General features: G+C 51.2%; 1 protein-coding gene across 1 annotated transcript in view; it reads left to right on the plus strand.

Annotated features, from left to right (window-relative positions):
• Positions 1 to 1,041: 1,041 nt before the first annotated feature.
• NDUFA9 (NADH:ubiquinone oxidoreductase subunit A9) overlaps positions 1,042 to 24,693 on the plus strand; it is a 62,090-nt gene continuing 38,438 nt past the window's right edge. Inside the window, exons 1-6 of the mRNA XM_068109968.2 lie at positions 1,042 to 1,146; positions 2,722 to 2,922; positions 4,494 to 4,591; positions 19,202 to 19,293; positions 20,501 to 20,642; positions 20,828 to 20,930. Of these exons, the coding sequence (XP_067966069.2) occupies positions 1,098 to 1,146; positions 2,722 to 2,922; positions 4,494 to 4,591; positions 19,202 to 19,293; positions 20,501 to 20,642; positions 20,828 to 20,930 (685 nt within the window). The 5' untranslated portion in view covers positions 1,042 to 1,097. The remainder of the gene's footprint in view (positions 1,147 to 2,721; positions 2,923 to 4,493; positions 4,592 to 19,201; positions 19,294 to 20,500; positions 20,643 to 20,827; positions 20,931 to 24,693) is intronic.

Here is a 24,693-nt window from a genome sequence, read left to right on the forward strand (position 1 = left end):
GGCCATTTTGTAAAATGGCCGCCACGGCTACCATAGGACGTTTTCGCGGTGGGTCCATATCTGGAATTATTCATTAGATTATTATCTATGACTGTGCCAAATTTCATGCTTGTACGTCTAAACCCACAATTCCTATGATGGATACACCTATCTGCCTGACTACCATACATATGCAGAGTGATGGCATCTACCTGTTGTTGGACTATGATGAGGCATATTGGTGATACAGTCGAATTGTTCTAGTTTGGTCCTATATATTGCTGAATAGTGAAGAATGACTTTAAAATGCAAAAAAAACCATCTCGTATCTGGATTCGTATTCAGATCTTCACCAAAATCGAATCAATTCTTCCTTGTCACACAGCCAACCTGCCCACCAAGTTTCGGCCGAATCTGTGCATAACTTTTTGAGATATCGTGATATATATATATATATATGGTTTTTGGCCTATCACTCAATGGTGAAGAATCACTTAAAAATTTCTTCGATCCAAATCCGGATTCGGATCTTCACCAAAATTGAAACAGTTCGTCCTTGTCACACACCCAACCTGTCCACCAAGTTTCGCCGGAATGTGTCAACAACGTTTTGAGATATCTTGTTCACAGACAGACAGTGGTGAAAGCGCTGCTCATGGTGGTTACAAGGTTTGTGTTCCATTTATATCAAGCAGCTTGTAGAGCGCTCGCCAAGCAGTTTAAGCACTCAAGCAAGCACTCCAACGAAACGTCCGTAATTCTGGGAAAATTAACTCGTCCATCGGGACGGGTTCGTCGCTGGTATTATAATTAAAGACCATCTCAACAGGAGAGTGTGCTATTGGGGTGTATAGTAAAGTTACTCTTTGCTATACTGGTATCTCAAAAAAATACTTTTTTACTTTAAAAAAACAAATCGAAGTTGCATTAGTAAAAATGAATCGTTCAAAAATAAACAATTAAGTTAAAAATGTATATTTTAGAGAGGTTTAATATGCAGTATTCTCCAAACCTACCGAGACGCTTTCCTGATTTAAAAAAAAAACTACGACAAATAGTATCAGGAAGAAGAATGATAAAGAGAAGAAGAGTCCTACACAGGAAGTCGGCAAGCCGTCATGGCGGCTGTTGTCCGCTATCGTTTCCGGCCCGACCTTGGCATGTCCCGTAAGCATCTGTAGTTGCGATACGTTTACCAGGCATAATGTTGTTAAAATTTACCTCATCATTGAATTGCTATCTTGCGATTTTACGGCTTGAAGTTGAATGCGTCAAATCCTGTTAGTGTTATACCGATTAATATTTGTTAAGACATATCTGAATCTGATATCACTTTTCTTGGGACAAGAGACCTCCACGGATAGCCAGGCGTTGAATGACTGAAGGATAACTTGGCTAATGAATGGTGTGCACGCATCTGGATTTGTTCTGCGCCGCATGCGACGAAAAACTACCATCGCGGTGCGGTATCGGTAGGAGGCGACGCATCTCGGAGGACGCCGTCATTCGGATGGACGTGGAAATGGTCGTCCCGTGCGCATGCGCATTATACACGTTGAAGAGTCCGCTATTCCTGGGAAGATTAGGCCACTGTGTGCCCATGCCATAGCCTATCTGAGGCGATTATAATGAGATTATGCAGATGTTAAGTAAATTGTCATTCGTTCACTCTTGTGCAGCACGTGACGGGTTGCGTCATTGCTGTGGAGCTGCTGTGCCAATCAATGATGCAGTCCCTGTCCTGTCTGTAGCTCAGCGCAGGAATTTGGAGAGGATGCTGGTGATAACTCACCAACTCTTTATCCAAACACACCGAAGGATCTATGACGTCAACTAGCTAATGCTAGCAGATGGAACGCCCAGCTTATGGTACATCCGAGGGACGGTAAACTTACTGATGCAACTCCTGGTTGCAATTGGAACAATCCCAGGTATATATTCAATATATTCACATACGCAGTACGCATGTTTTTGCTTCATATACCTAACCGAGGTTATTGTCCCCCGTCGCTCAGCGGAGCGAAAGGGGGACTATGGCTTTCCCCTCCGTCCGTGTGTCCGTCCGTCCGTCCGTGCGGGCGTGCGTAAGCGAAGGACCGCATTCGAATTTGGTGTGTGGGTGCAACCCACGTCAAAATCCAAGATGGCCGCCGCCATGTATGTCTGAACCTTGTAACCTGCATATCTTGAAAAATAAGCGAAGTACCAACTTCTAATCTGGTGTGTGGGTGTATCTCGGCATAAGGACGAACGCTATTTAAAATTGGGTCGCCACGTCAAAATCCAAGATGGCCGCCACCATATATATGTCTGAACCTTGAGCGAAATATCTTGAAAAATAAGCGAAGTACCTTCTGGTGTGTGGGTGTATCTAGGCATTGAAAATTGGGTCGCCACGTCAAAATCCAAGATGGCCGCCTCCATGTTTGTCTGACCCTTGTGAGCGAAATATCATATCATAGCATGTTTTCTGTGTGTTCCACTTTGTCAACTCGCATCACTTCCCCGACGGGGGACCTAGGCGTAACGCTTGTTTTTATTTTATTTTTGGGAGTATTCGAGGCGGCGGTGTGTTGCCTATACACCTCCCAAATAAAGGGATTGCCTCCGCTTGGGCCAATATTGTCCACAGGGCGGGTCTCTGTTAGTATGTGTAAATAAGCAAAAGCATATTATCAGAATACTTAGAACTGGCGTTGTTATGATTTTAGATTTGTCCAGAATTGTGTTTGTGTGTTGTAGTTTTGGGACGGCTTGCTGGTGTGGCATTGCCAAAGCCTGGCTGTCCCACGGGCCTGAGAAAATGCTGTCTGCTACACCATCGGCAGTTGCACGAATCTGTCATTCCACGGGGACGCGGCGGTCGCTCCTCGTTTGGTGGTATTGTTGCTACGGTGTTTGGTGCCACAGGTTTCCTGGGCCGTTATGTTGTTGGCAGGCTGGGTGAGTACTTTTTCATTCGTCTCATTTTGTATCACAGTCTCTCTGTACAGATCTGCATGTATGGAAGCATTAAATTAATTTTGTTATACATCCAAGTTATTCATATAAGTTAACATTTTAAGCATGCTGTGATGTTTTTGTGTATCTGTTGCGACATAATTATTGCTCATAGTGACCTCTCAGTACTTCGCCACAAATAACGTAGTTTGATTCTAAATATTACCCTGCCACAGTGTATATAAATTGACGTCTGATTTCCAGTAAATGCCAAAACCTAAATTTATTTAAAGTAGTGTCAAGGATGGGTGATGGAATGCTGTGGGATTTGATATTACCTGAGGACGTAGAACAACAACAGCAATCCCATGACGGAATGGCACCGGAAGCGTCCACCATGGCGCTCAACTTTAAACTGTCCCGAATGGAATAAATGTTGGAGTTGTAATTAAATTTAGACGGTGTAAACGGAATCGTAAGACACTGTTAATTTTGCCTGCTGAGTTTGGGTTTGTGAGACAGGTGAAACGAAACACAGACGGACAGATCTTGGTCATTTGCTTCCTTGCAGAGATTGCAGTTTGTTACAATTTCAACATGAAGCTTCAACTGCGCTTCAACCTTTGTGATCTGAGACGTGGATTTGTCCAGTTAGGAATATTGTACACTGCTCCTTTCCTATGCCATCTCCAGGCGCTGCGTAACGTCATTGCCGGGCACCGAAGGGGGCTCGGCAATGACGCACGAAGAAAGGGAGTACTCGGTTTTCACTCCAGTTGTTTGTTTGTTTTCTTGTTTTCTTGTTTGTCCAGGCGATATCTCAGCCATCCTTTGAGTGAGGAAGCTCAAATTTGGGCACAGTAGTGAGTAAGTACTTTGTCAAAAGCGGTATTTTTTCGTTTTTTAATTAATTGATCAGTTACTTAATTATTTTATCGATTAATTAAGTACTTATATATTTCCTTTCTCTTCTGGGCACTTAATTAATTACTTAATTATTGATTAATTAATTTCTTTAAAGTTACAGATTCGGATGAAATGGTGGTGGTTTATGTATTATATTAGCCAATTGATTAACTATTTAATTTTTTTATGATTATTTATTTATTTTCATTATTAATCATTTATTTATTTTCTTTCTCATCTGGGCAATATCTCGGACACCTTTTGAGCTAGGAAGCTAATATTTGGACACGACAGTGAGCAAGTGATGTGGCTATGAAGGATGTTTTAGATTTATTAATTAATCGATTAATTATTAATTTTTTTATTAATGACTTATTTAATAAAATTCCTAAAAGTTACATCTTCGGATGAAGCACTAGTGGTTTAGTTATGCTTTTAGCCAATTGAATAAAAAATATTTTATGATAATCTTTTATTGATTTTAATTATGCAATTAATCAATCAATTACCGTTCACCTCTCCCTCCCAATACAGTCTCTATGAGCTGCACTGCGGTATTGCCGGGCGCCGAAGACGCCCCGGCAATGCCGCGCTGGAGGATATTTAATTTTTTGGCATGGGGGCGGTGTACTTTGAATGTATCTGTACTTGTTTGCTTTCTGTTTCAGGACATGAGGGTAATCAGGTGATCATCCCTTACCGAGGAGACAGCTATGACACTGCGCATTTGCAGCCAATGGGTGATCTTGGCCAGCTCATTTTTCGGGTATGAGTTTGAGACAGCTGGAAACCACGAGGGGCATATCTGGTTTGCATCTGAGGCGCACTCCTATGTTTTTAGATAACATTTGTTTTCACTCTTAAGAAGAGAGTACATATTGGCTGAAACGTGATAACACAAGTCATGTTACGCAGAAGTGTGGAAGTAATGATGATTTGGGTGAGAATACTGTATGGCATGCCTAGGACATAATCTATCTATAATTCCAGTAATCTCTGTGTGTATGTTTGTATGTTTGTATGTATGTATGTATGTATGTATGTATGTATGTTTGTCTGTGACCGCTGTTTCTCGACAACTACCGGTCCGATATACTTGAAACTTGCCAGGTATATTGCTGGGGACCCGAGGATGTGCCTTTTCAAGGTTTCATATTAATCGGAGAAGTAGTTACCGAGCTATGTCCAAAAAACGATTCAACCAATCAGAGAGCAGCGAGCTATCACGTGTGCCGAACGTGGCGAACAGACTCTGCCTCGGACGGCACATTTGAGAGCGTATTCATTTATTTCACGTTGGAAAACTATGTTGCCGTTAAACTATGTTTTAAAACTAATTAAAACTAATTTGCGATTCATCGTAACTGCGATTTGCGACCTTCCGGACAGTGAAGACTGCACTTCCGGCAGCCAATCACACAACGCGTTGTTGCGAGCCCGAGAGCCTGCGCCATTACGGTTCGTAATTCGATTTCTTCCGGAGAAAATAATAATTTCTCGATTTCTTATGCGCATTATTTCTCCCAATTCAGTCAGAGCGAAGGGCGGAAGCGAAGAGCGTTGTTTTTTTTGTTTACGGGCGTACGGGCGGGGTAGAGCGTACGGGTAGCGTTTTGTTTTTTTTTTGGCAAGGAACGGGCACCCACGTACAGGCCTGCCCTAGTATAACAAATGGGCAATTCCATGAATCCATGGACATGGCCTTGATAGCTCACCAAATATTCGTGAAGGACACAGTAGGATCCTTAAAGTTCACCAACTAATGCTGGCAGACGGGACGCCGGTTTATTACCCATCCAAGGAACGGCACATCCATTAATGAATCGCCCTGCCTGTGAAACCCCCGGGTTGAGAAGTGGTCCAGTATTCAAATCCAAGCTAAACAGCTTGGACAAGAATGTGCATAGCTCTAGGCCATCCTGCCAGCCCCCTTGTTAATATTATCATTATGCCATTATCAATGGACGGAATTGACAGATTAATTTGTGGTTGTAATAATTTTGATGAAAAATATAATCTGGATGATATAGATTATAATCTATCTATAATTAGATTATAATCTATATCATCTATCTATAATTATAGATGCTGGAGTTTGGATTGGATGAAGATTATTCCTGTATAATGATGGAAAACACCTATATCATGATAATGGACCTCATCATGATTATCACGATAATATCATGACAATATAAATAATGCAATTAGTGCCTTGAGAACCATGTAGCATACTATAACAATCCACGTAAAAACAAACTGAATAGCCATGGAGTTACTCGTGTTCACACTCTTTATTTCATAATTCTGGTGCAATTTTTAAAAGTCAAACCTCATTTTACATCCATGAAATCGCTTTGCTCCTTTGCTGAGTGACTCGGCAAGCAGTTGATACGGAACGTCTGGCTTGCAAAGCGAAGCTGCTTGCTAACGCAACACACCGAGCAAGTGGCCTGCTGACTTTGACTGCTGGCTTTGACTGACGTCAGCAAGCGGCCTGCTGACGGAACCCACCCAGCAAGCGGCCTGCTGAAGGAACCCACCCAGCAAGCGGCCTGCTGAAGGAACCCACCCAGCAAGCGGCCTGCTGAAAGAACCCACCCAGCAAGTGGCCTGCTGACGGAACCCACCCAGCAAGCAGCCTGCTGACGGAACCCACCCAGCAAGCGGCCTGCTGAAGGAACCCACCGAGCAAGCGGCCTGCTGATGCGACACACCGAGCAAGCGGCCTGCTGACGGGACACACCGAGCAAGCGGCCTGCTGACGGGACACACCGAGCAAGCGGCCTGCTGACGGGACACACCGAGCAAGCGGCCTGCTGACGGGACACACCGAGCAAGCGGCCTGCTGACGGGACACACCGAGCAAGCGGCCTGCTGACGGGACGCACCGAGCAAGCGGCCTGCTGACGGGACGCACCGAGCAAGCGGCCTGCTGACGGGACGCACCGAGCAAGCGGCCTGCTGACGGGACGCACCGAGCAAGCGGCCTGCTGACGGGACGCACCGAGCAAGCGGCCTGCTGACGGGACGCACCGAGCAAGCGGCCTGCTGACGGGACGCACCGAGCAAGCGGCCTGCTGACGGGACGCACCGAGCAAGCGGCCTGCTGACGGGACGCACCGATCAAGCGGCCTGCTGACGGGACGCACCGAGCAAGCGGCCTGCTGACGGGACGCACCGAGCAAGCGGCCTGCTGACGGGACGCACCGAGCAAGCGGCCTGCTGACGGGACGCACCGAGCAAGCGGCCTGCTGACGGGACGCACCGAGCAAGCGGCCTGCTGACGGGACGCACCGAGCAAGCGGCCTGCTGACGGGACGCACCGAGCAAGCGGCCTGCTGACGGGACGCACCGAGCAAGCGGCCTGCTGACGGGACGCACCGAGCAAGCGGCCTGCTGACGGGACGCACCGAGCAAGCGGCCTGCTGACGGGACGCACCGAGCAAGCGGCCTGCTGACGGGACGCACCGAGCAAGCGGCCTGCTGACGGGACGCACCGAGCAAGCGGCCTGCTGACGGGACGCACCGAGCAAGCGGCCTGCTGACGGGACGCACCGAGCAAGCGGCCTGCTGACGGGACGCACCGAGCAAGCGGCCTGCTGACGGGACGCACCGAGCAAGCGGCCTGCTGACGGGACGCACCGAGCAAGCGGCCTGCTGACGGGACGCACCGAGCAAGCGGCCTGCTGACGGGACGCACCGAGCAAGCGGCCTGCTGACGGGACGCACCGAGCAGGCGGCCTGCTGACGGGACGCACCGAGCAGGCGGCCTGCTGACGGGACGCACCGAGCAGGCGGCCTGCTGACGGGACGCACCGAGCAGGCGGCCTGCTGACGGGACGCACCGAGCAGGCGGCCTGCTGACGGGACGCACCGAGCAGGCGGCCTGCTGACGGGACGCACCGAGCAGGCGGCCTGCTGACGGGACGCACCGAGCAGGCGGCCTGCTGACGGGACGCACCGAGCAGGCGGCCTGCTGACGGGACGCACCGAGCAGGCGGCCTGCTGACGGGACGCACCGAGCAGGCGGCCTGCTGACGGGACGCACCGAGCAGGCGGCCTGCTGACGGGACGCACCGAGCAGGCGGCCTGCTGACGGGACGCACCGAGCAGGCGGCCTGCTGACGGGACGCACCGAGCAGGCGGCCTGCTGACGGGACGCACCGAGCAGGCGGCCTGCTGACGGGACGCACCGAGCAGGCGGCCTGCTGACGGGACGCACCGAGCAGGCGGCCTGCTGACGGGACGCACCGAGCAGGCGGCCTGCTGACGGGACGCACCGAGCAGGCGGCCTGCTGACGGGACGCACCGAGCAGGCGGCCTGCTGACGGGACGCACCGAGCAGGCGGCCTGCTGACGGGACGCACCGAGCAGGCGGCCTGCTGACGGGACGCACCGAGCAGGCGGCCTGCTGACGGGACGCACCGAGCAGGCGGCCTGCTGACGGGACGCACCGAGCAGGCGGCCTGCTGACGGGACGCACCGAGCAGGCGGCCTGCTGACGGGACGCACCGAGCAGGCGGCCTGCTGACGGGACGCACCGAGCAGGCGGCCTGCTGACGGGACGCACCGAGCAGGCGGCCTGCTGACGGGACGCACCGAGCAGGCGGCCTGCTGACGGGACGCACCGAGCAGGCGGCCTGCTGACGGGACGCACCGAGCAGGCGGCCTGCTGACGGGACGCACCGAGCAGGCGGCCTGCTGACGGGACGCACCGAGCAGGCGGCCTGCTGACGGGACGCACCGAGCAGGCGGCGCTGCTGACGGGACGCACCGAGCAGGCGGCCTGCTGCGCTGACGGGACGCACCGAGCAGGCGGCCTGCTGCGCTGACGGGACGCACCGAGCAGGCGGCCTGCTGCGCTGACGGGACGCACCGAGCAGGCGGCCTGCTGCGCTGACGGGACGCACCGAGCAGGCGGCCTGCTGCGCTGACGGGACGCACCGAGCAGGCGGCCTGCTGCGCTGACGGGACGCACCGAGCAGGCGGCCTGCTGCGCTGACGGGACGCACCGAGCAGGCGGCCTGCTGCGCTGACGGGACGCACCGAGCAGGCGGCCTGCTGCGCTGACGGGACGCACCGAGCAGGCGGCCTGCTGCGCTGACGGGACGCACCGAGCAGGCGGCCTGCTGCGCTGACGGGACGCACCGAGCAGGCGGCCTGCTGCGCTGACGGGACGCACCGAGCAGGCGGCCTGCTGCGCTGACGGGACGCACCGAGCAGGCGGCCTGCTGCGCTGACGGGACGCACCGAGCAGGCGGCCTGCTGCGCTGACGGGACGCACCGAGCAGGCGGCCTGCTGCGCTGACGGGACGCACCGAGCAGGCGGCCTGCTGCGCTGACGGGACGCACCGAGCAGGCGGCCTGCTGCGCTGACGGGACGCACCGAGCAGGCGGCCTGCTGCGCTGACGGGACGCACCGAGCAGGCGGCCTGCTGCGCTGACGGGACGCACCGAGCAGGCGGCCTGCTGCGCTGACGGGACGCACCGAGCAGGCGGCCTGCTGCGCTGACGGGACGCACCGAGCAGGCGGCCTGCTGCGCTGACGGGACGCACCGAGCAGGCGGCCTGCTGCGCTGACGGGACGCACCGAGCAGGCGGCCTGCTGCGCTGACGGGACGCACCGAGCAGGCGGCCTGCTGCGCTGACGGGACGCACCGAGCAGGCGGCCTGCTGCGCTGACGGGACGCACCGAGCAGGCGGCCTGCTGCGCTGACGGGACGCACCGAGCAGGCGGCCTGCTGCGCTGACGGGACGCACCGAGCAGGCGGCCTGCTGCGCTGACGGGACGCACCGAGCAGGCGGCCTGCTGCGCTGACGGGACGCACCGAGCAGGCGGCCTGCTGCGCTGACGGGACGCACCGAGCAGGCGGCCTGCTGCGCTGACGGGACGCACCGAGCAGGCGGCCTGCTGCGCTGACGGGACGCACCGAGCAGGCGGCCTGCTGCGCTGACGGGACGCACCGAGCAGGCGGCCTGCTGCGCTGACGGGACGCACCGAGCAGGCGGCCTGCTGCGCTGACGGGACGCACCGAGCAGGCGGCCTGCTGCGCTGACGGGACGCACCGAGCAGGCGGCCTGCTGCGCTGACGGGACGCACCGAGCAGGCGGCCTGCTGCGCTGACGGGACGCACCGAGCAGGCGGCCTGCTGCGCTGACGGGACGCACCGAGCAGGCGGCCTGCTGCGCTGACGGGACGCACCGAGCAGGCGGCCTGCTGCGCTGACGGGACGCACCGAGCAGGCGGCCTGCTGCGCTGACGGGACGCACCGAGCAGGCGGCCTGCTGCGCTGACGGGACGCACCGAGCAGGCGGCCTGCTGCGCTGACGGGACGCACCGAGCAGGCGGCCTGCTGCGCTGACGGGACGCACCGAGCAGGCGGCCTGCTGCGCTGACGGGACGCACCGAGCAGGCGGCCTGCTGCGCTGACGGGACGCACCGAGCAGGCGGCCTGCTGCGCTGACGGGACGCACCGAGCAGGCGGCCTGCTGCGCTGACGGGACGCACCGAGCAGGCGGCCTGCTGCGCTGACGGGACGCACCGAGCAGGCGGCCTGCTGCGCTGACGGGACGCACCGAGCAGGCGGCCTGCTGCGCTGACGGGACGCACCGAGCAGGCGGCCTGCTGCGCTGACGGGACGCACCGAGCAGGCGGCCTGCTGCGCTGACGGGACGCACCGAGCAGGCGGCCTGCTGCGCTGACGGGACGCACCGAGCAGGCGGCCTGCTGCGCTGACGGGACGCACCGAGCAGGCGGCCTGCTGACGGGACGCACCGAGCAGGCGGCCTGCTGACGGGACGCACCGAGCAGGCGGCCTGCTGACGGGACGCACCGAGCAGGCGGCCTGCTGACGGGACGCACCGAGCAGGCGGCCTGCTGACGGGACGCACCGAGCAGGCGGCCTGCTGACGGGACGCACCGAGCAGGCGGCCTGCTGACGGGACGCACCGAGCAGGCGGCCTGCTGACGGGACGCACCGAGCAGGCGGCCTGCTGACGGGACGCACCGAGCAGGCGGCCTGCTGACGGGACGCACCGAGCAGGCGGCCTGCTGACGGGACGCACCGAGCAGGCGGCCTGCTGACGGGACGCACCGAGCAGGCGGCCTGCTGACGGGACGCACCGAGCAGGCGGCCTGCTGACGGGACGCACCGAGCAGGCGGCCTGCTGACGGGACGCACCGAGCAGGCGGCCTGCTGACGGGACGCACCGAGCAGGCGGCCTGCTGACGGGACGCACCGAGCAGGCGGCCTGCTGCGCTGACGGGACGCACCGAGCAGGCGGCCTGCTGCGCTGACGGGACGCACCGAGCAGGCGGCCTGCTGCGCTGACGGGACGCACCGAGCAGGCGGCCTGCTGCGCTGACGGGACGCACCGAGCAGGCGGCCTGCTGCGCTGACGGGACGCACCGAGCAGGCGGCCTGCTGCGCTGACGGGACGCACCGAGCAGGCGGCCTGCTGCGCTGACGGGACGCACCGAGCAGGCGGCCTGCTGCGCTGACGGGACGCACCGAGCAGGCGGCCTGCTGCGCTGACGGGACGCACCGAGCAGGCGGCCTGCTGCGCTGACGGGACGCACCGAGCAGGCGGCCTGCTGCGCTGACGGGACGCACCGAGCAGGCGGCCTGCTGCGCTGACGGGACGCACCGAGCAGGCGGCCTGCTGCGCTGACGGGACGCACCGAGCAGGCGGCCTGCTGCGCTGACGGGACGCACCGAGCAGGCGGCCTGCTGCGCTGACGGGACGCACCGAGCAGGCGGCCTGCTGCGCTGACGGGACGCACCGAGCAGGCGGCCTGCTGCGCTGACGGGACGCACCGAGCAGGCGGCCTGCTGCGCTGACGGGACGCACCGAGCAGGCGGCCTGCTGCGCTGACGGGACGCACCGAGCAGGCGGCCTGCTGCGCTGACGGGACGCACCGAGCAGGCGGCCTGCTGCGCTGACGGGACGCACCGAGCAGGCGGCCTGCTGCGCTGACGGGACGCACCGAGCAGGCGGCCTGCTGCGCTGACGGGACGCACCGAGCAGGCGGCCTGCTGCGCTGACGGGACGCACCGAGCAGGCGGCCTGCTGCGCTGACGGGACGCACCGAGCAGGCGGCCTGCTGCGCTGACGGGACGCACCGAGCAGGCGGCCTGCTGCGCTGACGGGACGCACCGAGCAGGCGGCCTGCTGACGGGACGCACCGAGCAGGCGGCCTGCTGACGGGACGCACCGAGCAAGCGGCCTGCTGACGGGACGCACCGAGCAAGCGGCCTGCTGACGGGACGCACCGAGCAAGCGGCCTGCTGACGGGACGCACCGAGCAAGCGGCCTGCTGACGGGACGCACCGAGCAAGCGGCCTGCTGACGGGACACACCGAGCAAGCGGCCTGCTGACGGGACACACCGAGCAAGCGGCCTGCTGACGGGACACACCGAGCAAGCGGCCTGCTGACGGGACACACCGAGCAAGCGGCCTGCTGACGGGACACACCGAGCAAGCGGACTGCTGACGGGACACACCGAGCAAGCGGCCTGCTGATTGGGACACACCGAGCAAGCGGCCTGCTGATTGGGACATTTGTAAAGAAAGTCAGACATGACACCGGCAGCAGTTTTGGCGCTTTGATTACCGGTCGTTGGTTGTTTGTTTGAATGTTTATTGCTTGATGATATACCATTTAAATTATATCTTGGAGAATATACATACCATATTATATCACCTGCTTTATTTTATAGAGCTGTGTTTAATACGGGTATATCTTTTGAGAGAAACGTTCATGGTGCAATTTACTTACCGCGCATGCGCAGTCGCTATCGTGAAAATTAATTTACATTATCCTCATGATAGTAAATCTAAAGCACGATTGTCATCCCATCGCGATTATCGCCCATCAATAATGAAGGCGTATCTACAACCTAAGGTTTGCTAATGATATCACTATTGGCAGAAAGCTTAAAGAGGACGCAATGAAACTGCTGCAGACAGTGAAGAAGGAAAGTTAAAAGGCTGGTATTTATTTAATTAAATCTAAAACATTAAAATATTGTCAACTCAGAAGATCGACGTGTTGAGAAGGGTTGTGTTCTGTTACCAATGAGCTCGTGGAGTGCTCGCCAAGTGGCTCGCTTGATTTAAGCACTCAAGCAAGCACTCCAACGGAACAGTTAAGGAACTTTTGGCTTGGCAAGAGATAGCAAGCTGATTGGTAATGGAATACACCCCTAACGGATGGGGTGAAGGCTGCAACCAAGCCGTCCAGCCCGAGATTCAGAAAGCAGTGCAGGATAGGGATGTTTGGAGACAGCTGATCATGAATGTCACCAGAAGTCGGCCACGACTTGACGGAACTGAATAACTGGTTAGAATAGCACCAAGAGGTGTGTGGACCAGCAACTGTTTGCCAATACAGCGCCCACGTGTTAGTACGTCAAACTTTCGACACAAATTTCCCTTTGGCGAGAATCAAAATGCAAACGAACTTTAGGAATATGGTTATGCATCAAATAAAGGTCGCAATTGGGCCGTCAAGGTGTCATTGGCAATATCACAAATGACACTTGAAACCATAGACAGACACCAAATTGTGTATTTTAGTATGATTACATCATTTTCTATTGTTATAATACTGTTATGGGTTTGGTGGGGGTTGAGAGGGAAGTTCTTGGACCCACTTCCCGCCCGACGACCCTGAAGCCGACAAACTGCGGATAACTCTGCGGCAAGACAGGTTGCTTAGCAACCACAGCTGCTTTATGGGATGCTTAATTTAGGTAGGGTCGGGTTGCAAATGAGACGATCAGGCAGTTTGAAGATTAGCAAAAAGGCACGTACAGTCACGTGAAAAAGTAAGTACACCCCATGTAAAGTTTTGACTTTTTCAACATATTTCAACATAAAGCTATTTGATCTTCATTTCAACAATATTGATAGATAAAGGTCATATAATATAACAAATATCATGAAACATTTACATTTTGTAGTCCATTGTATAATTTAAATAAACATAAATGCAAATTTCGCATGTGGAAAAAGTAAGTACACCCTTGGCTCGAATAGGTGGTATTGCCCCCTTTGGCAGAAACAACCTCAAGTAGGCGTTTCTTATAATTATAACTGTCTACCAGTCTCTGACATCGACTGGGAGAAATTTTTGCCCTCTCCTCCATGCAGAATTCTTTCGGCTGTGCGATGTTTGAGGGGTTTCTTGCATGCACAGCTCGTTTCAAATCCCCCCACAACATCTCTGGGATTTAGATCCAGGCTTTGACTTGGCCATTCCAGAACCCTCCATTTCTTTCTTTTCAACCTTTCCTTGGTGGATTTACTGATATGTTTAGGTTCATTGTCATGTTGCAAGGTCCACCTTCGGTTGAGCTTCAACTTTCCGACAGATGGCCTCACATTATCCTCAAGCACCCTCTGGTACAATGAAGAATTCATAGTGGATTATCTGATGGTGAGCTGCCCAGGCCCTGATGCAGCAAAGCTGCCCCAAACCATAATATTTCCACCACCATGCTTTACAGTTGGTATCAGGTTCTTGTGGTCAAATGCTGTCTTTGGTTTTCATCAAACATGTCTTCTGGTACTGTGGCCAAATAGCTCTACCTTTGACTCATCTGTCCAGAGCACATTGTTCCAGAAGTGCTGGTCTTTGCCGAGGTGTTCATTGGCAAACTTTAGTCTTGCCCTGATGTTCTTTCTGGACAGCAAAGGTTTCCTCCTGGCACACCTCCCATGTAGATCAAATTTGTGCGGCCTTTTTCTAATGGTAGACTCATGCACTTTGACATCAACAGTGGCAAGAGCTACCTGTCGGTCCCGTGATGACATTCTGGGGTTCTTAGAGATTTCTTTCAGCATCTTGCGGTCTGCTCTCAGGCTGAACTTGCTGGGGCGCCCTGGCCTGAACAAGTTGGCAGTTGTTTGGAATCTTCTCCACTTGCAGATGATCTTTCGGACAGTCGAATGATTGATTTCAAATTGTTTGGAGATCTTTTTAAATCCCTTCCCCGACTCGTAGGCATCTATAACCTTCTTTTTGAAGGCCTCAGAGAGCTCTTTTGATCTCTGCATGGTGACGCCGCACACTTCAACAACAAAGAGCAAACCAAACTAAATGTCTGAGGTTTAAATAAGACAGGTTCCTCCAAGATCCTCTCTAACGATGTTCTAATCATTTGCACCTGAGCTGGTGCACCTGATTCTAATTTTAGGTATTTGAAGTAGTGATAAATGTAGGGGCGTACTTACTTTTTCCACATGCGAAATTTCCATTTATGTTTATTTAAATTATACAATGGACTACAAAATGTAAATGTTTCATGATATTTGTTATACTATATCACCTTTATCTATCAATATTGGGGAAGGAGAGGAATAGGGCAAGAGTGAAGGTGTGTCTGTGTGTGTGTATATTTGTGTATGTGTGTTGCGGTGTGTGTGCGTTCACATGATCATGTAAATCGCCATGAGGGTCGTTTACTCTGCTTGATGGGGCTATATAAGACTCCTTTATTATTATTATTATTATTATATTGTTGAAATGAAGATCAAATAGCTGTATGTTGAAATATGTTGAAAAAGTCAAAACTTTACATGGGGTGTACTTACTTTTTCACGTGACTGTAACTGTCTCCCAGTCTCTGACATCGACTGGGAGAAATTTTTGCCCACTCCTCCATGCAGAATTCTTTCAGCTGTGTGATGTTTGAGGGGTTTCTTGCATCCACAGTTCGTTTCAAATCCCCCCACAACATCTCGATGGGATTTAGATCCGGGCTTTGACTTGGCCATTCCAGAACCCTCCATTTCTTTCTTTTCAGCCATTCCTTGGTGGATTTACTGGTATGTTTAGGGCCATTGTCATGTTGCAAGGTCCACCCTCGGTTGAGCTTCAACTTTCGGACAGATGGCCTCACATTATCCTCAAGCACCCTCTGGTACAATGAAGGATTCATAGTGGATTCTACGATGGTGAGCTGCCTCTTTCAAATTTGTGCAGCCTCTTTCTAATGGTAGACTCATGCACTTTGACAACAACAGGAGCAAGAGTTACCTGTAGGTCCCGTGATGACATTCTGGGGTTCTTAGAGACTTCTTTCAGCATCTTGCGGTCTGCTCTCGGGCTGAACTAGCTGGGGCGGCCTGGCCTGAACAAGTTGGCAGTTGTTTGGAATCTTCTCCACTTGTAGATGATCTTCCGGACAGTCGAATGATTGATTTCAAATTGTTTGGAGATCTTTGTAAATCCCTTCCCAGACTCATAGGCATCTATACCTTCTTTCTGAAGGCCTCAGATAGCTCTTTTGATCTAGGCATGGTGACGCCGCACACTTCAACAACAAAGAGCAAACCAAACTAAATGTCTGAGGTTTAAATAAGACAGGTTCCTCCAAGATCCTCTCTGACGATGTTCTAATCCTTTGCATCTGAGCTGGTGCCCCTGATTCTAATTTTAGGTATTTGAAGTAGTGATAAATGTAGGGGTGTACTTACTTTTTCCACATGCGAAATTTGCATTTATGTTTATTTAAATTATACAATGGACTACAAAATGTAAATGTTTCATGATATTTGTTATATTATGTCACCTTTATCTATCAATATAGTTGAAATGAAGATCAAATAGCTGTATGTTGAAATATGTTGAAAGTCAAAATTTTAAATGGGGTGTACTTACTTTTTCACGTGACTGTATATACAAGGCAAACAGTGTCACAAAAGAAACCTCTTACTCCTAGTCCAGAAGCCCAGTCTTAGTCAGTCACTTAGTCACAGGTTCTACACACAGGTGCCTCAGTCATTCCGGGGAAACGAGGTAAGGAAGAGTTTCAGAGAGAGATTGGCTTGAGGCGTAGGATCGGCCTCTGGCTCACCCGACACAAGCTGGCAGGCTTACTTTAGTTCCTACAAAAGAGAGGGGAGGGGGAAAAGAAGAGTGTAGAGTATGGAGTGTGCTGTTACTACTTGCCTATTACTTGCTCTTTATCAGAATAGTCAGATTATGAAGACACCTCTTCCAGGGGCTGGAATTGATGGACAACTTCAACATTCTTTCAATTTTCAATTTTTTTTTTTTTTTGTGTACAAGATCGAGGCTCGTGTAAGAGCTAACATTAATCACATAAAAACAAACTGACACACAAAACATGATAAAGGGAGTGGGAGACAAGATGGGGAGAGAGGGAAGCACACAAGTACAACAGTAGAGAACGGACATCGGGATATCTGTGGGAGGGAGAGGGCTTGGGGGGTTGGAGGTAAAAAAAAAAAAAAAACACATGGATACTGCTGGGACTTCCAGGAAAGAAGTCAGTATTTCAAAAAAGTGGATCTGGGGTGAATTAACAGGGGCAGAAAAGATCAAGGTTTTTGATGGGGGAAGATAAGAGATGGTGGTGAACAGCTGTTTTAAAGACCGAGAGGGACGGAACGGATTGAAGAGTAAGGGAGTTTGTTCGAGAGGCGGGAGAAAAGAGGAATGAAAGAGTGAAGGTGAGCTGAGAGTCTTGATGTTGGCAGTTTCACCAGAAGAGTGTTGCTGGCAGATCTTGTGTGACCTGTAGGAATATTTGGGGAACAGAGCACAGACAGAGCTGGGGGAGCTAGGCCGGATTGGAATCTGTAGAAGACAGAAAGACCACCAACCTGCCTGCGGTGAATGAGTGAAAGGCTCTCAGCATCAGCTTCATCGCGGGATATTCCAATGATTCTGAAAGCTTTGGTTTCAACAGCGTGAAGCTGAGCTCTGTGTGAGGCAGGAGCACCAGCCCAGAGGGGACAACAGTATTCCATTGAGCTACAGATGAAAGCTTTGTATGTGGTGAGGAGCTCAGGTGTGCCAAGGAAGGACTTCTCACGACGGAGAATGCCCAGTCGACGACTGGCTTTGGAGGCCAGCTTGGAAATGTGGTTTTCCCAGGAAAGATCATGGCAGATAGTGAGACCCAAAAGCTTGAGTGACAGAACTTCTTCTAGAGGATTGTTCAGAAAGTGGATGAGAGGGTTGTCCAGTCGGTCTTTTCAGAGAGACATAGTGAGAGTGTGAGATTTGCCAGGATTGAAAGACATGTTCCACTTGTTTGACCAGTCTGTGATTTTGTCCAGGTTTGCAGAGAGTGAGGAGGCTGCAGACTGATTATCTGAGGGATGAGGTATGGCGCGGCAGAGAGTGGAGTCATCAGCAAAGAGATAGTGAGGATTTTCCAGAGAGTCGGAGAGATCATTGATGAAGACCAGAAAAAGCAGAGGGCCCAGAACACTGCCTTGGGGAACTCCAGCCTGGACAGGAAGTGGAGATGAGAGAAACCCATTCAGGGCCACACATTGACTACGACCAGAGAGGAAGTCTGCAAGCCATGCGTGGAGATTTCCATCGATACCATAGGAGGAGAGTTTGGTGAGCAGAGCGGGGTGCCAGACCGTATCAAAGGCACGTGATATGTCAAGGGAGACAGCTGTAATTTCCTGTTTGACATTGAGGCACCCCATCCATTGTTCAGAGCAGAAGCAGCATGTCCAGAGTAGAATGACCTGGTCTGAAACCAAATTGATGATCAGAGATCAAGCCATTTGAGAAGAGGAAGGATTTGATATCCAAAGCAATGATGGATTCCATGACTTTTCTGATAATTGGGAGCAGGCTGATTGGTCTGTAGTTGCAAGGATCTGTTTTTGCATCTTTGTTGTGTAAAGCGTTAATGTTGGCTGATTTCCAATCTGATGCAGATTACCTTGAGCAAAAGAGAGGGTGAAGAGAACAGAGAGAGGGTGAAGAGAACAGAGAGAGGGTGTGAAAGAGTGGCAAAGCAGGATTTTAGGACACGTGGGCTGATGCCTTCTGGTCCAGTTGCAGAATCAGAGTTGAGGATTGACAGCAACTTCTCCACCTTGTCAGGAGAGAAGGACACAGAGTCCAGGAGCAGCTGAGTACGGTGGGTACAGAGAGAGACGGATTTGGGACACAATATTTTGAGGCAAACACAGAGTTGTGGCATGCACCCTAGGCATTGCAACATTTGCTCTTATTACAAGCTTCATAGTGAGACCTGGAACCTACTGTCACCAGGTCATATGACGTGTTATCTCATAGAACTTTTGGACCGAGGCAGACAATCAGTCATTTTTTTTTGTGTGTTTTCTGACCTCGATGGAATTTTTCTTTTTGAAAACTACTTTGTGATTCTATGGTATAAATGGACCCATAGTTATATATTCCTGTGAGAATCCCAAAACGGTTCATGAAGCCTTTTGAGTGCACGTATTGCCATTTTAATTATCCGCTCATTGCACTCTCCTTGCAATAATGGACTTTGCATTATAAACGTTTGGAACTGGACAATGAATTTTAGTGCCTGTTAATGTGGCACCTCTGTATGCACCTCACAGGAATGGTATGCTTGGGATGAGGATTCCATCCGAAATTCTGTGAAGAATTCCAATGTTGTGATCAACTTGGTCGGCCGTGAATGGGAGAGCAAGTGAGTGGGTCTTTGTGGTTTTGCCATACAGTTAAAAACCCCTCTGATATAGTAATGCGCTGTGCTTCACTTTATTGGCAAAGCTTAAGAAGGTTATGCTTGTGAAGGAAATAAAATCGCTATCTCAACACAAAATTAGTGATCTGCACGGGTAGCAAGATGTACAAGTCGTCAAAATAAATAGGAAATAAAATACCTTGCATGGTAATTGATCCGCCGTGGAAAGAAGAGAAGCTTACGCTTCGGCCCGTAACCTTCGTCGGAGCTAGTGAGGAAATCGGGGTAATGGGGGAGAGGGGTTTAGGGAGGGGGGGGGGGGAGATAATCTGAGATTTGTGGGGTTTGGGAAAAGGGGGGGGGGGGTGGTTGAGAAAAGGAGACTTCCGCAAATTACATCATCACTGATGTGCGGGGAATGGTGAACACGAATTTGACTAGGTGTGCACGTCATGTGTGACATATTGCTCAGGGTGAAACATCATGAGTGACGTGTTGGGAGAAGAGGAAGAGGAAGAGGAAGAAGGGAGATAGAATGAGAAGGCAAAGGGGTGGAGGGAGAGCTGGAGGAGGAGGAGGAGTAGGACTAGGAGAAGGATGGAGGGGAGGAGAGATGAAGATGCATGGAGGGTGAGGGTGGGGGGGGCGAATGGAAAAGGAGGTCCCCTACTACAAAGGAGTGAAAGAAGGTCTCCCTCAACCCCTCTACTCTCCTCGACAATCCACCCTGCTCCCATCTCTTTCCATCCCCCTTTTCCCCCTACTAATTCTCTCTACCGTTTCTCCCTTTTTTTGTTTTCTCAATCTATCTCTTCTTCTTCTTCCTCATCCCCTGCTTTCCACCAACACATCACTCATGACGTTTCACCTTAGGCAATATGTCTGATATGACATGCACACCTCTGTCTAATCAGTGTTCCCAATTCCAAGCACATCAGTCAGCTTTTTTTTCTCTTTTGCTGAAATGAAGGGTAAGGCCAAATCATGAGTTTCTCTTCTCTTCTCCGAATCATCAATTACAATTTAAGACATTTTATTTCCTATTTATTCTACTTGTGTAGAGCTAGTAGAAAAATTAATAAATAAAGGTTTACCCAGCTAAGGACAGAGCTTCCTCGGCTTTTGGAGGGAAACTTGACATTGTTTACAAAAGATTATTGGTTTAGCTGGCTTGAGTTTTTTTTGAGCTTTTGCATTTTTGTTATTGCAGTAATTTCTCCTATGATGACGTGTTTGTGAAGATCCCGCAAAACTTGGCAAGGATTTCTAAGGAAGAAGGTGTTCAGCGGTTCATCCACATGTCACACATCAATGCAGATGTTGGCAGTCCGTCTCCGTTCCTTCGTGCCAAGGTTTATTCTCCAGTTACTTGCAGTGTGTAGTCTGTCTTTGGACCAATGCCAGAGGGTGTTTATGGTTAAGGGTGTGGCTTTGTTGTCTGTTTGAACTGGCCACAGTTTTGTCTCATTCTGAATCCAGTCATGGTGTTTTTTTATTCAATGTACAGTCGGTGACCTGCTGTTCGTGTTATTTTCAGGGCTTGGGTGAACAGGTTGTACGAGAGGCATTTCCAGAAGCCATCATTCTCAAGCCTTCTGACATATATGGCCAAGAGGATACTTTTTTCAACTATTTTGCATGTGGGTCGTTGAGTTGAAAATTTGAAAATGGACACACTAACTCGAGTCGGTGAACAGTAAAGTGTACATCATGGCAGACTCTGTGCCATAATGGTTAGAATAACCACTCCGATTCTGGGAGTTTGGTGGTTCGAACCCCGGCCGAGTCATACCAAAGACGTTAACAATGGTACGAGCTGCTTCCTTGCTTGATGCTCGGCATTTAAAAAGGATAGAGCACGGCCAATCAACCATAGATTGACAATACTAGCACAGGCATTGGTGGGCCTAATGACCCCTTACGGTGTTGAAGTTCCTTGTAAGGGAACATAGCTACATTTATTTTGAGGCATTATTGTAATATAATCCGCTTTGTAGTATTCTGTGTCGGAGTGGCAACCTGACCAGGATTGTAACCGTAGCCATAGAAAATGCTTCGGCAACACTGATGCTCAGTACACAGTTTTTATGTTCCACAAGGTACCAGGCTCGGTGGTGTAATGGTTAGAGCGTCCACTCTGAATCTGGGAGGTCAGTGGTTCAAAGTTCGGCTGTACCATACCGAAGACTTGTTTTTTTCTTTCTTTTCTTTTTACAACATGGTACGTGCTGCTTCCTTGCTTGATACTGAGCACCTACAAGGATCAGAGCATGTAGAAACGATGTTGGGAACACAATGGCAAACTACCCAGTTTAACTCATGCCAAAAAACTGCTTGGCAATGCCAACGCAATCTGTAAAGAGTGGTACCGTACTTCGGAATCAAAAAAGGTTTTCTTTATGTTGAACTTGTGTTGAACTTGTCTAACCAGGCAATTCCATGATAGTATGACGGGAAGAGTATAATTAGCTTGGTGTAGGTCATGGTGTAAAGCAGGGCTTTGTTTTTGGCTTCATTTATTATTGGAGCTGTTCTTAAATCAAATTCTAAACTTTCAAGCTGATGTTTAATATATGAATGAATGAATGATCGTTTTAAGGCCATTTTCCCCGCTAGAGCGCGGGTTAGCCTTGCGGGCCCCATGACAATCATGGTTCCCTGTTTGAGGCAATGTTTTTTTTTTATTATTGGCCGGATGCCCTTCCTGACGCCAACCCTTGGTCGCCTCTTACGATGTGCAGGGATACGGTGTACCTATTCTAAACCCGGGTACACACCGGGATCATTCATCCCAGCAAGCTGGTACTCAATTTGCCGACCTCGGAAGGATGACAGGCTGAGTCAACCCCCCTGGCGTTAATTCAGCGATCGACCGGGATTCGAACCCAGGATCCTAGGATCCCAAGCCGGCACCCTAACCGCTAAGCCAACACCAGGGATGTTTTTGTTTAATGAAATGGTAAATTGTTCAATGTTGCCATACCGTGAGCTAAGTCTAAAGATTCACCGAGTTTGTATACACGAACTACTATTTGCTGATAATGCTGCATTAATAACTCGTTCACTTTAGTTCCAAGAGATCACTGATCAATTTGCAGCCGTTTATCAAAACTTTGGACGAACGAACAATATTACAAAAGGCTGGAGTCTTGTATCGGCCTCCTCCTCAAGTACGACACACGGATCCTGCTGTTCACGTTATATCTAACTCGTTTATTTCAGTGTGTGTGTGTGTGTGTGTGTGTGTGTGTGTGTGTGTGTGTGTGTGTGTGTGTGTGTGTGTGTGTGTGTGTGTGTGTGTGTGTGTGTGTGTGTGTGTGTGTGTGTGTGTGTGTGTGTGTATATAGATATATATATAGATATATAGATATATATATAGATATATATATATATAGATATATATATATATAGATATATATATATATATAGATATATATATATATATAGATATATATATATAGATATATATATATATATATATATTTATATATATATATATATAGATATATATATATATAGATATATATATATATTGTTACAGACGCGGTTGTGGATGTTGGTTTACCGAGCGGTTTGGTATGACCGCGTCTGCACGTTTACCCGATTATACTCGAACGTTGCCGAGTCGCGCTACGCTAAATCAATTGAGGAAAAGGACACAACGGCTGGGTTAAAATGACACGACACCAAGGGTTCAGTTCTCAAGACCTCCGGAGGAGGTTATAATATTGCGGAAGGTCAGATTACAGGGATGAGAGAGACAGCATAGTAAGGTAGGCACTTAATTACGGTCTTATAATAGCCCCGACAGACGACAGATAAACAGGACAAAACTGACTCACACGGGGATTGATGGCAAGGAAAGGCGGGTTGGTTGATGGCTCAAGGTGCACTCTTGGCTCAGGGACAGAATCGACCCGGTCCGGTCCAAAGATGCGGGGAGGTATTCAGCGCTCGGAGGTGGCAACTTCTCTCTCCAAGCTGGGGGCGCATCTGACCTCACATCCGGTTAGTCGTCGCGTATATCCGGCGGGGAGTGACACGCCCTCGGCTCGTTAGCTCCGCCCCAGATGGAATCGGCCCGTTGCTTCTCATTGGGTGCGGGGGGGTTACCGGGCTCCGCCCTTGACGAGGAGCTGACAGCCAGCCCCTTCGTGGTAACCCCGTAACCTGGAGCACATGGGCCATGGCGGCTAACCGAGCCGGAGTGAGGACACCCACTCCCCGCACTGCGGCCGCGCCGCCCCCGCTGTGGTTGTAGTTGTTGTTGTTCCTTGAGATGATGGGAGGATGCGGAGATGAGGTTGGGGGGAGGTATTGGGAGGTCCTAAACTCACTACTGGTGCCATACCATCACATTCTGGTGCAACGAAGAGTCAGAATTAATGGAAACGAGTCCTTAACTGACATAGACTAAGAATAACTAGCAAGATGTCCGAAAGTTGTCTACGTGAGATGCGGTGGACCTGGGCACGACATTTAATGGGGGAAAAAGGGGAAGGTCGGTTCTACAGAGTGTTGTTTACAGACAATGGGACTAGGGAATGGGGGATTGGGGATAGTTGGGGAAATAGGGGAATATTTACAAGCGGATATGGAGGCCAAATGCCATATCCGCAACATTGCACCCTTCTCTACCCTCGGGGCGTCCCGACCCGATAAATTTTTACCTATTTTAGTGTGGCACTCAGATGTAGTTCCCTCTACTATTAACTCTACCCTGAGTGCGACAGTTTTACAGATATTCACAAATGAGTAAATATGTCCCCCTGCGACGTTGCACCCTTCTCCTCACAGAAACACACCCACAGGATAACCGAATCGCGGAAAGAATTCGCAAACTAAACATACAGCCGGTAGGGAGCATTATTTACACAAGACTACGCTGATATTTACACGACGATCCAGGACCTGTTTTTGGAGGAACACATGCAGATGTTATGCATAGAGAGAGCACGCATGCCAGCATCGATACACCAACCCACGAGTGCTCTGTGGCCTTACGGCCTTTAATAACGTGCAGAGCACCCCTTCCAAGCACCAAAAGCACCACCCCAAGCACCAATCGGTGCAGTCACCATTGTTCATTAAAATAAAAACAACAACCCCTAACCCTGCAGGTGTCTCTTGCTCTTCGTGTGGTGCACTTGGCCTTCTTGCCTCTTTCAAAAAATAAAGAAAGGCGCCAACCGCGTCCATTTCTTTATTGTGGCCGTCAGGGGGCCAACTATAAGTGGTTCACCTGTATGGCATAGGTGCCACGTTGACCCATAGGTCCATCCACGGGTGGTGCTTGGCCGCATAAGAACTGCGGTCCATGGTGGGTGGCCACAAACATTGCGGTCCATATGGTGTATCGATCCAGGCAGCAAGCAGCGAAAGTGCAGGCCCACAACTGCGAAG

The sequence above is a fragment of the Myxine glutinosa genome, chromosome 3, assembly GCF_964187855.1.
Source record: "Myxine glutinosa chromosome 3, kmMyxGlut1.1, whole genome shotgun sequence".
NCBI classification, from domain to species: domain Eukaryota; kingdom Metazoa; phylum Chordata; class Myxini; order Myxiniformes; family Myxinidae; genus Myxine; species Myxine glutinosa.